This window comes from Nyctereutes procyonoides, unplaced genomic scaffold, assembly GCF_905146905.1.
Source record: "Nyctereutes procyonoides isolate TBG_1078 unplaced genomic scaffold, NYPRO_anot_genome, whole genome shotgun sequence".
Classification (NCBI taxonomy): domain Eukaryota; kingdom Metazoa; phylum Chordata; class Mammalia; order Carnivora; family Canidae; genus Nyctereutes; species Nyctereutes procyonoides.
In genome coordinates, this window is record NW_026575120.1 from 32,270,178 (window position 1) to 32,287,791 (window position 17,614).

The window sequence follows — 17,614 nt, forward strand, 5'->3', positions numbered from 1 at the left end:
ATTTCACTTCTGGGAATTTATTCTAAGGAAGTAATCTGAAAATCAGACAATTTATACACAAAGGTAGTTTTTAGCCCAACATCATTTATAATAGCAAAACATTAGAAACAATGAAACATTAATATTAGGAAAATAGATAAATTTTGGTAGATCCATAGAAAGGAATATTATACGGGAAAAAAAAATATCTAGCCCCTTCCATCATGTGAGGATACAATGAGAACTCTGCAACCTGGAAGACAGAGGGCCCTCACCCTACAAAGCAGAAACCTTGATCTCTAACTTCCACCCCTATAACTAATTATGTGCTTCATATTTAGCCAAGAATAATGCACAATTTAACAATTCCATTTGCTGAAATGTTAAAAGAAATGGGAGTGCCAACCACAAAAATTTTAAAAGAAATAAATATAACCAAGTTGACAAAGGAAAAAATGTTTTTAGTAAAGAAATGAACTCAGATATATGGAAGCTATAAGATAAGCAAATAATAAAATACACATGAATTTGAAAAAATATGTCTATATCAACATAAAATGATGGACAAAATGAATCTTTAAAGATACAAGAAATGTTTATGGTCATGCTAAAGAAGAAAAACAGGATAGAATATTGTTTATACATTAAGTCCCTCTGATGGCTAAAAGAAGGCATAGGAAAAAGCCTGGAAGGAATTTCACTGAAACGTTGAGGGCTGTTTGAGTAAACTGCATAGTAACGTTGAGGATCATGATGAGGGAATGTATATGTCTGGGTGGCACATTTGTATATGTATTTAATTGTGAATTAATTTTTTAATATTTTATTTATTTATTCATAGAGACAGAGAGACAGAGAGAGGCAGAGACACAGGTAGAGGGAGAAGCAGGCTCCATGCAGGGAGCCAGATGTGGGACTCGATCACAGGACTCCAGGATCACACCTCGGGCTGCAGGCGGCGCTAAACCGCTGTGCCACCGGGGCTGCCCTTTAATTGTGAATTAGGAACACCACATAGGGATCCCTGGGTGGCGCAGCGGTTTGGCGCCTGCCTTTGGCCCAGGGCGCGATCCTGGAGACCCGGGATTGAATCCCATATCGGGCTCCTGGTACATGGAGCCTGCTTCTCCCTCTGCCTGTGTCTCTGCCTCTCTCTCTCTCTCTCTCTGTATCATAAATAAATTAAAAATTAAAAAAAAAGAAACACCACATATTCCAAGTCTTAGTCCAACATATAAAGAGCTTAAAACTCTGCTTTGAGGTCCTTACACCACCTGTGAAGCGGTACAGTGTTATTTGCAAATGGACTTGGCTTAGTCATAAATGTGTATTACAAAGTCTAGGGCAACTGCTTAAAAAAGTAAAAATTTAAATACCGAGAGGAGAGAAATGGAATGATATAAAATGTGGGATGCCTGGGTGGCTCAGTGGTTGAGTGCCTCCCTTTGGCCCAGGGTGTGGTCCTGGAGTCCCAGGATCGAGTCCCACATCGGGCTCTTTGTCTCTCTGCCTGTGTCTCTGCCTCTCTCTCTCATAATAAATAAATAAAATCTTTTAAAAAAAGAATGATATAAAATGTTCATAAAACTAAAGGAGGCAGGGGATGCCTGGGTGGCTCAGCAGTTGGGTGTGTCTGCCTTCGACTCAGGCCATGATCCTGGGATCCCCAGATTGAGTCCTGCATCAGGCTCCCCACAGGGAAAATGCTTTTCCCTCTGCCTATGTCTCTGCCTCTCTCTCTCATGAAGAACAAAAAAAAAAAAAAAAAAAAAAAAAAAAAAAAAAAAAAAAAAAAAACTAGAGGAGGTGAAAAAGAGTAGAAAAACAAAACACAAAAGAGCCAAAAACAAGTATAAGGTCAGTAGATGAAAATAGTAAAAAAAAAAAAAAAAAAAAGACCAACGATCATTTTAAATGTGAATGGTATAAATACATCAAATAAAAGACAGAGACTATCAGAATGGATTAAAAACAAGACCCAAGTATATGTTGCCTGCAAGAAACCCTTTAAATATATAAACAGATAAAAAGTAAAGGGATGGAGAAAGATATACCATGCTAACTCTAATCAAAAGAAAGCTGGAATAGCTATATTAATTTTATAAAGAGCAGACTTCAGAGCAAGAAAATTCACCAGAGATAAAGAGAAGCACTACAAAATAATAAAGGAGCAAGTTTTCCAAGAAGACATAATAATCCTTAATGTGCAAACTCTTAACAATGGAGCAAAAAAATACGTGAGGCAAATACTGATAGACAACCACAAGGAGAAACAGATGAATCCACTATTACAGTTGGAGCCTTCAACACCCCTCTACCCATAACTGACAGACCCAGCAGGCAGAAAATCAGCAAGGACATAGTTGAACTAAACAGCACCATCAATCAACTGGATTTAATTGACATTTATAGACTACTCCATCCAACAGCAGATGACACATTCTTCTCAAACTCACATTTCACCAAAATAGACCACATTCTGGACCATAGAACACACCTTAAAAAATTTAACGGAATAAATACCACCATGTCACTCAGTCATTACATTACCCCAAATAATGGACACTATTAATCTGAATGTATCTTACTAGCCATTGAAAATGAACCAGAGTTCTTTTTTAAGCAAATACCAAATTAGACAATTTATCGTGAAATAAAATAATATTTTTGCCATCTACTAAAAAATAAAGCCCTGAGCTTATAAATCAAAAGAGGGGCACCTGGGTGGCTCAGTTGGTTAAGCATCTGCCTTCAGCTCAGGTCATGATGCCAGGGTCCTGGCAAATAAAAATACAGACACCTAGGTAAATTTGAATGCCAGATAAACAACAAATAATATTTTAGTAAGTGTGTTCCATGCAATACTTAGGACATACTTATACCAAAAAAGTATTCCTTGTTTATCTGAAATTCAACTGAATCCATTTCCCTGTATTTTACTTGGCAACCCTTTGTCATTTACCCTACATCCCTACCTTCCAGTTGCCACCACATTTCTGGGTGTCCCGTCTTGGCCAAATATCTGAAAAGAATCTCTTAAATTCACTGTTCTCTCCATTACCATCTCCTAGTCCTCCTTAAGCCTCCTTCCAAGCTAGCTTCTTTCTTCAGCACTCCACAAAAAATACTCAAGTTCCCAATGACCTCCATGTTGTATACCTGTAGCCCCCTACCTAGAGCAGGGGATTTGTCTAGCTTATTTCCCAGTGTATTACAAATTCCTGGTGCTTACAATAGTATCTAGCACATAGCTGGCACTCAGTAAATATTTGTGGATGCATTCATGTGTCAGTAGTATTACCATACAATCCAGTCAGTTTTCAGTGAATGTATTTGTTGTTCCATGAGATTCTCAAGACAGGAATTTAGATTGTTTGCTCTTATACCAAGTTCTAACTGTAGAAGTGTATTTATAAACCATTAAGCTATTTTTTCAAAGACATATGAACCAATATTCTCCCCTGACCTCTACCTAATGGAGTAAGGGATGGAGTATTTATTTCTCTATTGTCCTGACTCTGGGAGAGCCTGAGCTGGTTTTGTTCAGTCCCATCCATAGCACCATCGCTCCTCCAGTTTGTCTAGATGCTCATCTTCCACCTTACAGCCATGAAAGTCTCAGAAAAGGACTGGGTGAGCTGGAAGACCTCAGGGCTGAAACATGCCTTTCCTTCTGTTGGACGCCCTTGATGGACAAGCTCAGTGCCATGGGAGACAAGTCCTCACCAGAGGCCAATGAGGATGACTTCCAGAGAATAGCTTTTCTGTGTTGATCTACTAATTGTTCTTTCTTTTAGCTGGGCCAAGACCTACTTTCTACAAGATATCAGTTCTGTCTTCCAGAATACCATTAAGCAAGTCAATCCCTGTTCTCACGACAACACTTTGGATATTTGAAGATAGCAATGTTTCCTACAAAGCCTTCACTGCTCACAATATGCACCTAGTCTCTTCATTTCTTCCTCAAATGACATGGATTCTAATCTTGCTATTCAGGCTCCTCCTCTTCTCCCAGTCTGTCCATAAAATTCATAAATATTCCTTTCAAAATATGACCCCTATATTCTTCAAGTAACCAGCAAGAGACATAGAAATTCCTATATGCCCTCCTAGGAGCATATATTTCTGTTTATACTATGCCCAGCACTCCAAACATGTCCATTAACATCCTCAAATCTTTTCCTATAAAAGTCCTGTTAGATCATATTCCCTTTATCCTATATACTTAGTGCTCGCTTTAGCAGCACATATACTATACACATATTATAGATTTTTTTAATCCTAGAAGTATGACTTTAACTTAGTATGAATAAATGAAATTTTGTTAGTATTGACTTTTCTTTAAAAAAAAAGATTTATTTTATTTTATTTTTTTAATTTTAATTTTTATTTTTTTAAAGATTTTATTTATTTATTCATGATAGTCACACAGAGAGAGACAGAGAGGCAGAGACACAAGCAGAGGGAGAAGCAAGCTCCATGCAGGGAACCCGACGTGGGATTCGATCCCGGGTCTCCAGGATCGCGCCCTGGGCCAAAGGCAGGCGCCAAACCGCTGCGCCACCCAGGGATCCCAAAAAGATTTATTTTTAAAAAAGATTTATTTATTTATTTGAGAGAGAGAGAGAGACCATGCAAGTGCAAAGGGGCAGAGGGAGAGGGAGAGAGAAAATCATAAGCAGACTCTGCTGAGTGTTGGGCCTGATGTGGGGCTCGATCTCATGACCCTGAGATCATAACCTGAGCCAAAATCAAGAGTTGGATGCTTAACCAATTGAGTCACCCAGGTGCTCATTTTGACTTCTGATTGCCAACTATCACAATACCATCCTTCTAAATTTTGTGGCAAATAAAATTTAGCACAAGTCACTCTGAACCCATTGATGTGAAGAGCAAACAATCTCTGAGGTCCAGGGGTCAGTAACCTCAGAAGGTGAAACCTTCGTTATCCACAAGAGTTGAGGAACAGAGGATTTTGTCATAAGCCATTGGCCACTGACCCTGCAGATAGGGTTGAGGTGCTACTCCTGCTTCATCCTGTGTGTGGTCAATGGGAATGCATGTGGCAGGAGAGATGAAAGGCAGGAAATGTGCAGAGCTGATGTCTATGCCTACTTAGCCAGTTAAGGAGAGCTCCACCATCAAGGAGGAGCTCTTTTCACAAGGGTCCTTCAAAAGCAGTTTGTGTGCTAAAGCCTCTAAGTTACCTGGCGTTAAGGTCAAGGGCCAAACAGAGTATTACTCTCTGAGCCAGAATAATGCTTTCTGTCTACTCATGAAGTCCTCTATCTTAGCTACAAACACCAGGCAGGAAGCCCCTGGAAATTCCATGGAATGGGTCAGGGGGTCTTTTAGGCAGTGCCCCCCACTGGGGTGCAGGCTTAGGCACAAAGGGTTGGGCCTCTTGAGGTCATGGTGCCATCTTCCTCCAGCAGTTAGAAAACCTGCTGCTGAAGGTCCCCAGACACATCTCCCCATCCTTCTTTCCAGATGACCTCTAGCACCAATTCTAATCCTTCTGCCCTCCTCTCAGCCCTCACTTTGCCCTTGTGTGCTTTGGAATCCAAATCAATAGCTTATTGTAAAATCAATTAAAAGCAAATCATCCTCATCAGTCCCAATCACCAAACAAGATTAAATTGGCTGACATTTTTTTTTAGACCAAGATTCATTAAAATTTTGATGGCAGTATTTCTGCTGGTGGAGTTGTTTTTATTTTCTTCTTTTTTGCTAATCTACATTTTGACCAGGAGAAAGGTAGAACAAAAAAGGTTACAGTTAATAGGCAACATAGAGTAATAGGACGTTCTGATTTAAATTTGATTACGTCTTTTTTTTTAAACTTTACTCCTAATTTGTGTACAAAATTTGTCTCACAAGGAATCCAGAAATAATAGTATTGGAGAAATGTTAAGACAGCAATCTGAAAACATACTGGCTCTTGGACTTCAAACCCAGCTTTAGGAGAATCTAAAGGGGAAGAGCTACTTCTCGATTCTGCTAAAAGTAGAATGTCCTTTCTACTCTTCAAAAGCAGCCATGGTGTACAACTACTGTTGGGAAAAAAGACCAACACTCATTTGTACTGAAATGCAGCAACTCATTTCAGCTTTTAAGCCACTTTTTTTTTTTAAACTTTGTACTCTCTCTTTTAAGACAATCTCAGAATTTTAAAATGCTGAATGAAAGAAACTACTGATATCACATCACAGAATCAAAACCTAAGTACAGAGACTAATGCAAATTTCAAGACACGGATATAAGCATCCACGACCCAGCCATTCTAAAATACGTTTACAATATGTTTTCCAGATATGTTCTTTTTTATGCTTCTGTAATGCTATCCTTTGGCACGAGTACAACAAAAAATAGTTTAACTACACAAATGTGGGTTACCTGGACTTGTGGCTGTAATTTTTCAAGTCCTTAGCACTGGAGAAGTCAAGCATACACCAGTCTCATTTATTCCTCAGAGGGCTACAGCAAGGAATGTTCAGGAGATCTTTAAAGGAAAGAGGTTACTAAACAAATAGTGCATGGTCCAACAATAAAAACATTTCATTAATGTGATTATCTAATTCAGACACTGGACCAAAGGCTCTTTGTATTGCTATTGTTTTTTTTTCTTTTTACTGTAAGCTGTAATTGGCAGGTGCAATGGGGAAGGGGAGACAGAGGGAGAAGAAATGCCAATTATGGTTTAAATTCATATTCATGTCAACTCCATGTTCAGGCTCTGGGCATGGAACCAGCCTGATCTTTCTTTTAGCTAAGACTTAGCTACTTCTAGTAACTCCCTGTTCTTCTATGGTTTTGAATCTATTTACATGCAAAACATATAAAATCTCTTAGGAGAACCAGTTATGCCAGTTAGTCTACACTGTATTTTGCTTGCCCTTTTAAATCTAAAGCTATGTTTATTAAAATATAAGGACATATTAATTAAAATGGCCAGCTAGGTTGAAAATACTGGAGTATCTGGTCATTGTGTGTGCACAGGTTTTAAAATTCCTTTACTTTTCCTTCAAGGATTAGTATTTGGTTTTGTCATTTAAGACATATTTTCTTTTTTTAATTTTTATTTATTTATGATAGAGAGAGAGAGAGAGAGAGAGAGGCAGAGACATAGGCAGAGGGAGAAGCAGGCTCCATGCACCGGGAGCCCGACGTGGGATTCGATCCCGGGTCTCCAGGATCATGCCCTGGGCCAAAGGCAGGCGCTAAACCACTGCGCCACCCAGGGATCCCTAAGACATATTTTCTTTAAGGTCTCTTTGATAGTGGTCTATTATTTTCTGGTTTTTAGGTCCAAACTCTCCTTTTTGTTTGATCCTTTGACTTCTCCTTCATGGAGGTTTATTTTCTGCCAAGACTTACAGTTGTTAACTATGGTTCCAACTTCAACAGGAGCTGGCTACTCTGAGAAGCCTGGCAGATGCTGGGTGGTGGGTGCCCACAGCAGGCTCACATTAGTTTCTGCACAGGGTCTGGTGGCCTCATCTGTACCAAACTTACTCTAGAAATTTAAAAATAATTTTAGATTTAGAGAAAAACTAAAAATAGAGTGCTTCTGCATATCATTTATATAGCATCCCCTGAGAGAAGTCTTAGTAATCACAGTAAAATTAGCAAAACCAACAAATTAATTTTCGCACAATACCGCTAACTACCCTATGGACTTTATTTGGGTTTCACTACTTTCTCCTCTAATGTCATTTGTTATTGTTCTTGCTGTTCCAGGATCCTATCCATGTTTCCACATTTCATGTCATTGTTATGTTCCACATTTTGTTCCTTTTGCTTTTCTCAGTTTCAAGGCCTTATTGTCTTGGGTTTCATAAACAACTCCAGGTTTACCCTATTACCTTTCAAGACTGTGCAGACTTTGATCCTCTCCTTTCTCTTTCTAGATTGTAGAGTCTAATCCTTTAATTCCAAAATGAATATGCTCTGACTTGGAAGCATCAATTTGATTAATGGGTGGCAGAAAAGCAAAACACGGTGGGCAGAAGGGGTGGCACCAGCCAAGGTAGGAGTGAACACTTCCGCAAATTCCACAAGCGGACTTGACTCTTTTTGACTTAAACCCTTGGAAAATGAAAGTCCCGGGTGTTCTCACGAGGGACACAACAATTAGATATCTTTCAACCATCACACTTTACGAATGAGAAAACAATCATGTTACAAAGGAAATAAAGAGAGGTCTTTGGACACCAATTCATAGCATTTATTGACATTTCCATTTAAAATGCTAGGAAAGCAGTATAAATTGTAAACATGGAAACCAAACACTTGCATAAATTATTTCAAAAACTCTACAGCACATTAGAAAACAGGGCAGCTAATTGAAGGGTAGAAACATAACCAACAAATAGAAAGGAGGGTTCGATTACTAAATCATATACCCACACTGAAATTTAAGTGCCCATTTGAGACCAGCAAACCATGATTGTCAAATTCAAGTTGCAGTACTGATGCCACGAGTGGCCTCAATTTAGTCTGCATATTTTCGTACATTAGCACTCACAATTCAGGAATGAGAATGCAGGAAGAGTCAGAAGAACATGGACCTTGACCAAGTAGGAGACAAGTAGGCATCCTGGAGCAGCTCTGCCGAGCCACCTTTCCTGCAAGGGCAATGGGCCCAATCTCCATGCTCCCTCGAAGATGCTCTGGAGGAAGGCCAAGATGAGATCTTACCCCTCCTTCTCAAATGAGCCCTCTGGTGTTTAGAGCAAGTGCATTAATCAGTGGAGCCTCCTCTCCTTCTTTCCCCACATGAACAAGAGGAATAGTACTGGGTGTCTGCCTTAAACTTGGCCCTGTACTATTCCTAACTTGCATACTTAGGGAGTCAAGCCATGAATGCTTGAAACAGGGGCATGAGACCCTTCATGATACTCCAAGATGTCCAGAAAGGTTTTGTGGAATTAGGGACCAAGCGATTCATTTCAATTTTTATCTCTGTCCCTTCTACCATTCACTCTTTCTTGAAATGTGAAGTGGCCCCAGAGCATTAAAACCTGGAAGAAGGATAAGCAAGGAGCCTGCATAACTACCCTGTGGGAAACTAATTTGGACTAGACCACCTCAGATTGAGAAATTCATTCCTTCTCTCACTTGTTCGCTGGTTCCTAACTTTGTTTCATGTTTCCAAGGCATTTAATATTCTTGTCCTAAATTTCAATGCTGCTGCGTGTTAAGATAAATTCCCAAATGTACTGTTAACACACACAAGCATGGAAATAGGATCGTACCATGAGGTTTCAGTTTTCAAGTCTTTTTAATACTAGAGAGAGGAGTCCTAAACACTCAAAAGTCACCTCCAAGAATATCAAAAGAAACCTAAAACATACACACTCCTTATTCATTAGGTAGTAAGTGTGAGCCTATTACATTTTATGAGTATATTACAGCAGTTGCTCTTAGGAACCCCTCTCACCTGTTATAAGAATATCCATTAATGTGTTGGATTAAATGTAAAAACAAAGTTCAAGTTACCATTCCATAAAAATGTGTTTTGTGATTAAATGGTCAGTGTGCAGGTACAGAAGTGGACTCCCTCGCGCTCCTGTCGGAGACAAATGTGGATAAGCAGGCTCTGGAGACTGGCTTTGGAGGTAGAAATGGAATGGCTAAAGCTCACCTCGAGCTGAAGTTAGTATGGTAGTTAAGACTGGAGCCCCTCTTCTCGCCTGCCCAGAACCTTAACCAGTTTTCCTTTCAACCAGCAAATTCATTCATGTCTAAGAATCTAGTATGAAAAGGGAAAGAGACGTTAATGATTAACATGGATTACTGCAAATGCAAATCAGTGTCCAAGTGACTGGGTTGCCACTGGAGCATGAAGAAGTACAATGCAGTAAACACTGACCCTGTACACAGTTAAATGGGAGGCTCATAAAAGCACAAAATTACCTGTTTTGGCCCAAAGCCTTCAGGTGCACCTTCACCTGTGCTTTGCATCACAGGCCTCATGTCCTGAAAAATCTGGTTGGCAAAACCCGCTCAGTCTGCTGCTCAAAAGCCATGTCCCCCCAAAGTCAAAACATATTCTAAAGTTAAATAAAATTTGGAGAAAACTGTATAGACAGCTACAAAGAAGTGGAACATGTTTATTTATAACCTACTATGCTCCACAAAGGATTTAATGTGTTTGAATGGCTGACCACAGAGAGCTGCCCTACACAATAAAACCTTGGTGGAATTCTTACAATATTTTCATACTTTACAATTGATCCTCCAGCAGTTCTTGGTATCCTGCTCTTCCCTCCTTCAGACTGGATCTCTTGCTGTGCAGACTTTCTTCACAAACTCTTGCCGTATTAATGGGAACACATCCTCACAGCTCCTTTTCCTCCTCTTGCACTCCCTAAATAGTGCAGTTTGGGATTCTTTTTCCATATTGCACTGGATCAAGTTCATTTTCAAGGACAGCTTTGCCCACTTTTCCATCCTTACCTAGACTCACCCCCAGCTCTTCCTTTGCCATCTCACCAGCTTACCCGTCTTCATTATAGTAGCTTCTGAAGTGGGCTTCTCCCCAGGAGCCCATGGTTTCCAAATGTGCAACTTCCCTTCTTCTGAGTACCCAATGCACCTGTGTATTTTCAGTAAATCTTTTTTTTTTTCAGTAAATCTTATTGATGTTCACACCATATTATGTATCTGTAGCTTCTGTCTTTTATACCCAGCCGTGCTGTCTTAGATTCTAAGCTCTAGAAGACAGGGCTCATGTTGACTTTTTGGTGCTAGAAACGGCAAAAAGTCAGGTGCAGAAAGATGTTTGATAAATGCTGTTTTAAAGTTAAGGATGAAGAATGTGAATTTCAAGCAAATTGGGAAAGAGGGAGGAGTCACATGGAACCCTTAATTTTGCTCTGGTTACCTCCATGCAAAGTCACTGGTGGATCACAGCATAGACTAATTCCAGTGCAATCATACAGATAACATTTTACATTTCACCAAGCTTTGCGCACCCTCCTCAAGGGTTGTTTGCTCATAAGATCACATCTGAATCTTGAAAGAAGAAATTCTGGGAGGTAGACAAAGAGAGTCTCTGTCCTCATTTGGCTGATGGGGAGAAACATGTTCAGGAAGGTACCTGACGTAGCAAGCTAGTGACAAAGCAGACTCTGAAAACGATCTCTAACCTTCTCTGAAATTCTGACTCAACTTTATAATCTGCATTATTACCACCAACTTTTAAACTAGGAAAAGAGAATACACACAAAACTTTTCACTTTAGGGTGCTTCAGTTAATGGAACTCCAAAGCCATACATGATCAACATGAGGACCTTTCTTTTAAATAGATCACGTTAACTGAGTGTTCAAAGACCCATCTGGGTGTGGTGCTCCCCATGACAGTTAGTCTCTCCCGAGTTTGGTGACAGGTAAAACTGCTGCAGGTATTTAGAGAAAACAAGTGCAGAGTGTGCTTTATAATCAACACAAGAGTGCTGGTGATCCCATGAGCCTGCTCACACCACACCACACACCACTGGTTATCATATGCTATCTTTGGTCATGACATTCGTTGAAAAGTCTATCAATTCTAAGCTTAGCAATACAGGTTGAACCCTTTCATGCTAGTCTGAAAGGCATCAAAATCACTACCACAGCCCTCTGGAAAAGAGATGCCCATTTCTGCAATGTATAGAGGAAGTAACCATTCTTAGTACACAGTGTGCAAAACATGAGACTGAGCAGAATGGGAGGAGGGACCTGCATTTATTCCACTTGCTGTCACAAGATCTAAATTCACTGTAAGGTGTCCACAATGAGATTCTGCTTGGGTATCTGAAATTCTTAACATATTCAGGAAACCTGGTATTTTTGAGTGACATGCAAAGATAATCCTCCACTTTGGGGAGAGCCTGATATTAAACCAAGACCAAGAGATAAATCAAGTTCAGAAAGTGGTCTTATCTCCCACAGTCCTTGGAGCCTGCGAGGACTGCCTGAAAAGGGATTTCCATTCCTTTCACATCCATGAAAGACTTACTCTCCTGCATCCCTCCCCTCTTTCAGAGGGCACAGATAAAAAGAGGCTACATTTAACTGCCCAGAACCAACACTGCCTGTAACAGAAGACTGACAGGCTTCATTGAAGAAGTGCTAAAACATGATTCTGGTCCCCAACAATTACCCTATGGAAACCTATTTTAGCTGTTACGGGGTTCTTAGAATTCAATACAGATTTTGATTTGTCAGAGCCCTGAATTGTTAATTAAAAGTATTAGTGGGCCTAACAAGAAAGGATTCATAGTAGAAACCCCATTATCTGTTTTTCTTCTGAGCTTCACTAGGTATCATAAAACAGAAAGGCCCTTGTTATTATATTCTTTAACTTGGGAAGTAAGGAAATGCTGACTTCAGGAGTGAATCTCAAGACAAGATGATACCCTCTGTCAGGCCCCAAGTGCATAAGATGGTTTTAAGAGTCACCCAGTGGTCATGCACAATAAAATCAGAAATCAGAAGCAACTCTCTCCTTTCCCTTGTGGTCCTCAAAGCTCTTCTTTACATTTCTTGATGTATTACAGGGGCTGGACTGAACTCTTTTTCATTTTCAGGTCTTGAACACAGAGAAGGTGATTATTAGAAATGTACTCATGAATAACAATTTGTTGGCCCTGGTGGTTTTTATAAATAACTTTTGCTCATGTAAGATTTCTCATTCAAACATAATTTTTGAGCAACTCATCAGCCAAGTGCAAGGCTTAGTAAAGACCTCCTGAAAGCCTCCTTCTATAGGACTGATCTTAATAATGGCATGCACTGAAATGGGATGCTGTCTGCAGTTGCATGCGCCCAATTAATAACAGCAAATACAATTAAGAATGTAAATCTAAACTCCAATATGTATTTTTTAATAACCAAATAAATATTAAGCTTTCCCCTGGAGCCCCCCATTTGGGAGGTTCGTTCATTTGTTCTTTCTTTTTCCTTCCTTCCTTCCTTCCTTCCTTCCTTCCTTCCTTCCTTCCTTCCTTTCTTTCTTTCTTTCTTTCTTTCTTTCTTTCTTTCTTTCTTTCTTTCTTTCTTTCTTTCTTTCTTTCTTTCTTTCTACGACAAAATGAAATCTTCAACATATTCTTCCATTGAAAAAGCCAAAGTTGCATTTCACAGACATAAAGGTGAAGGGGCCCTCGGAGCTATAGCACCAGAAGTAGAAGGAAAAAATGCAGATGATGGCTTCTTTTGGAATCATCAGGCTCTACAATCTATCATTTGGTTTCTCACTAGTAGCTTTTTAAAATTCCCAGTCTTAGTATTTTTGTTGTTAATGTGACTATTAAAATAAGTTCCTATGGAGAAAAAGAGGGAAATCAAGCCGTTAATAAAATGTCTTCAAATCTCTTTTCTCAGAAAACAAAGCAGCAAGTTCATCATACAAACCAGGCTGAAACACATCTTCCCACAGAAATGCTGGATTCCATTAATCCCTATGCCATCTACACATTTCCATCTTTTACCTTTAAAAAGGAGACTAATTTAGTGATTTTTGTTAGTTTCGGTTTGTGGTTTGCCTTCACGAAGTGCTGCTGGCTTTTGGCCAAAAGTACATAAATTTCGACAGAAACCCAAGTGGTCAAAAAACTGCCAACTTATTGAAAGCATCATGACCTGTCACATGACTATGGCATCCTCTAAAATTGCACCTTGCTCCCTCACATGGGCACCTAGCCCAGGAGATGTGCGTTCTCTTACAAACACCCACTTGGTTGATTTCCATTTAGTCTTGCTTCCACAGGAAGCAGATACTTGGCAAATTTGCAAGGTGAGGCCGATCAGCTGTGGAAGTTCTGCACGGCGGTCTGTTTCTGGGAAAGCCGGAGCAGCTCCTCTCGGATTGCTTTGATGAGTGAAGCCGAAGAGTGGCCGGGTTGGAGGTCTTCTGTGGAGCTGGTGGTGTAAGTCAGCCCCGCACCGGGCAGCCCCCTGTGCGGGAGGTTTCCGGGAGGAGCAGAGGGCTCCCTGCCTGAAGTCCTTGGCACCTGGAACAGCGGTGAAGAATACTCTTGATGTCCAAGCACATGTGTCTGAAAAACCATGGAAAACGTTACTGTACTTCCCACGTAAGAACAGGAGGGAAAACCCATTCAAACTGGTGGTGGGCACCATCTCAGGACTACTTCTGCCCACCCCCCACTGAACTGGACCCGCCAATGAGGCCCCCAGGATGGAATATAGAAACCGTGGAAGAAAAAAAAAAAAAAAAAGAAAGAAACCGTGGAAGAACTGTGGGAGCGAGAGCAATATAGTAAAGACACCCTGGACTTAACAGGTCCTAATAAATACTTGCTTTAAGGCAGAAAGAAAGAATGATGAGGTTGGCCAATTCTCTGTGCCTATGTGTGTGGAAGTAAGTGGCCCACTGGGAGAAGAGGAAGGGACCTGGAGCGTTGGGGTGCCCTGTGGAGGGGACAGGTCAAATGATGGTATCTGAGAGCTGGAAGAGATGAGCAGACAGACAAGAACTGCTTCTGCTCTGGGGCTCAAGCCCTGGGAGGCTGTGCAGGCAACACACATGGGACCCAAAGAACATCAACAATGTCACAAAATCATTCTCCATTTTATTTATCTGGGCATCTACTGACTGTTATGCAAAGCCTTTTATCTCCACTGGAACATATAATAGTTTTGCTTATATTTGCCTAATATAAGTTAATTGGGCATCCATTTGACCAGAATTATTGTACTTTTCAATGGTTTTTTCCCTATCTTTTCAGTGAAAAAAAAAAATCTCTCTTTAAATACATGCATGAGTACTAAATCCGTGGTTTCACTTATGCTAAAAGTAAGCCTCATGGTAAACATAGCATTCAAGCCCTAGAATATTTCTACATTTCATGCTTCCAAATAGTGATAAAGAGGCAGTGTGAACACCGGATTTAATAGGAAAACCCAAAACACCTCATGAAAATAAGTTGGGCACGATGAAGGCAGAAAAAGGTCAACAAGTATAAAGCAGATACCTGAAATCCTAAGTATAAAAATGTATCTATTAGAGGAAAATTATATTCTAAAGTTAATTTTCTTTCACTGAGTAGTAGAAGCCTCCGGTCATGAAAAGAATTTAGTGTTTCTGCTGGAAAAACATGTAAATGCATATAAAATTCTTGAGAAAAACAAAGAAAAGTATTTGTGGAAATGACCTGTGCCCATACTGATTCTGTTCCTATAAAAGAGTGATCAAAGTAATGAGAAGATACTAAGAGAAACTCTGTGCCTTGGAACCCAAACTGTGAGCTTGTGGCAGAAGCACCTTGTGGGGGTCATAACATAAATAACGTGGATAAACCCACAACAAAGCATAAACAGTGTGCGAGTAGGTATGTAAGCTCATGCATATTTACACAGCAATAATGCCAAAGATCAAGTCCAGATTTTAGTCACCTACAGGTTCAAATTCACTACTTGAAAGTCAAAATCATGGAGCCAGAAAGAAGAACAAAGTTGCCTGGTTCTGGGGGGAAGGGCACGTGGCACTTAGTGTTTAACTAGCACAGACTTTCCATTTTACAAGATGAAAAATACTAGGGAGATGGAAGGTGGGGATGGTTGCATAACATCATGAATGTATTTAAAACCACTGAACTGTTTACTTAAAAATGGTTAACATGGGGGATCCCCGGGTGGTGCAGTGGTTTGGCGCCTGCCTTTGGCCCAGGGCGCGATCCTGGAGACCCGGGATCGAATCCCACGTCAGGCTCCCGGTGCATGGAGCCTGCTTCTCCCTCTGCCTATGTCTCTGCCTCTCTCTCTCTCTCCCTGTGTGACTATCATAAATAAATAACAATTTAAAAAAAAAAGTTAAAAAATTGTTAACATGGCAAATATTATGTGTGTTTTATCACAATATAAAAAAAACTGGAAAAAATTTTAAAGTAGCTGTTACTTAGAGGTCTCTGTCCAGATTTTCTGTAATGAGTATCACTTTTAGTATTTTTTTAAAAGGTTATTTCCAAAAAAATCACTACTTTAAGCCCGAAATCTGCCTCAGGAAAAATTATACACTTTCCAAAAGTTCAGTGCAATTATTCTACCACTCCAGGTGGATGGGAATTTACTATCTGAAAACTGCAAGCAAAAATACATTCACGGAGAAAAAAGTGAGAGAGGTTAGAACTTTTACTTATGTAGGCTTTAAAAAGCGGTCCTCAAAGCAGAAGCAGTTGAATTAAGTGATTATATCTGAATTTTCAGTGATGACCCAAACACAAGATACTTACAGATTCTCTACGGCCAGCTTCATCATCCCCATATGAAGTCCAGCCAGGTCCTCCATACTGGCCACCTCTGGTTGGTGGGATTTCCGCTGGTTGGGCTCCAATTCTGCTTGCAATTCCCACCTGTGTCAGATGCTGAATCTGGGAACCTGAAGGAACATAGTGGGGCAGCCTGGTCAACACTTGCAAGGAAGTGAGGCTACCTGGCAAGACACTTTGGTTCTTCTTCTTCTTCTTCTTCTTTTTTTTTAAGATTTATTTATTTATTGAGACAGATAGTAGAAGGAGAGGGAAAAAGAATCTCAAGCAGGCTCCATGCCCAGCAATCCTGAGATCATGACCTGAGCCAAAACCAAAAGTCAGATGCTTAACAGATCGAGCCATCCAGGCACCCAAGACACTTCGGTTCTGACCACAGTTCTCCCTTAGGGGCAAGGGATATAAGCACTGTTCAAATATGGCACCAATTCTATCTCCAGAGAATGTCATTTCCTATGAGAAACAGACCTTGGGCTTCTTGGTTCATGGGCTTTTATTTCCACTTAATACAGTGGCTAACAGTGATGTTCTGATTTTCCTGGCTAGACATCAAAGGATGGGGAATAAAGGCTATAATAGAGGGCCCTTCCATTCATTTCTATACTATGAATGGATCCATGTAAGGATGATCTTACTTACTGGGGAGAAAGGAGAGAAAGGTTTTGGAGGTGTAAAGAAGGTAAAACCTGGCTCCTTCTTGCTCTGGCTTTGAGACTTAGAAGGAGAGAAAATACAATATGCATTTTTTTAAAAAAAAAGGTATGTGGCATAAATCAAAGAAATATTTCAGAATGTGTAAGTCCATTTATTTTTAACTACATTTTTCCATAATTTAGCTATGTCGTTATTAAAACTTTAAGCCACCCACCCACAGCTTCCTCAGTGAGGTATACTGATGGCAAAGCCAGGAATCTCTCTCAAGCTCATTCTCCACACTTGGACACACTATAGCATTGGATAGCTATGAAGGCTGGGGTATAAATGACATATTTTCCTCCTCTATCAACTTTTGGTATATATCCATATATATATATGGTATATATGGTATATATCCATATCCCTATTCCATAGATTAAGGGAGAAAAAAGTGATCTTTAAGCACTGTGAAATAAAATACTTGTTTCCAAAAGGGCCGAGAATCATCAAATTCACCTGTGCTGTTTAGACCAGTCCTACAAGGTTCAAAGATTTCACAGAGGTAGGAAAGGTAGCCCTCTCCATCTTCCAATCCTCTCCTACTCAACTTGTCAAATTAATAGCCTCCATTAACCAAATACATTTAAAAAAATAAGGAATACTACAGTTTTATTTGGATATCTAAAAACTAAAGGTCAGAAAAAACCTGCCAGGTTCCTATCAG

The 17,614-nt window shown here is 40.0% G+C and overlaps 1 protein-coding gene across 1 annotated transcript in view; it reads right to left on the bottom strand.

The window, feature by feature from the left end:
• Positions 1–8,192: 8,192 nt before the first annotated feature.
• KIAA1549 (KIAA1549 ortholog) overlaps positions 8,193–17,614 on the bottom strand; it is a 148,017-nt gene continuing 138,595 nt past the window's right edge. Inside the window, exons 21-22 of the mRNA XM_055334769.1 lie at positions 16,219–16,364; positions 8,193–14,025 (exon numbers count right to left, since the gene is read on the bottom strand). Coding sequence (XP_055190744.1) covers positions 13,774–14,025; positions 16,219–16,364 — 398 coding nt within the window. The 3' untranslated portion in view covers positions 8,193–13,773. The remainder of the gene's footprint in view (positions 14,026–16,218; positions 16,365–17,614) is intronic.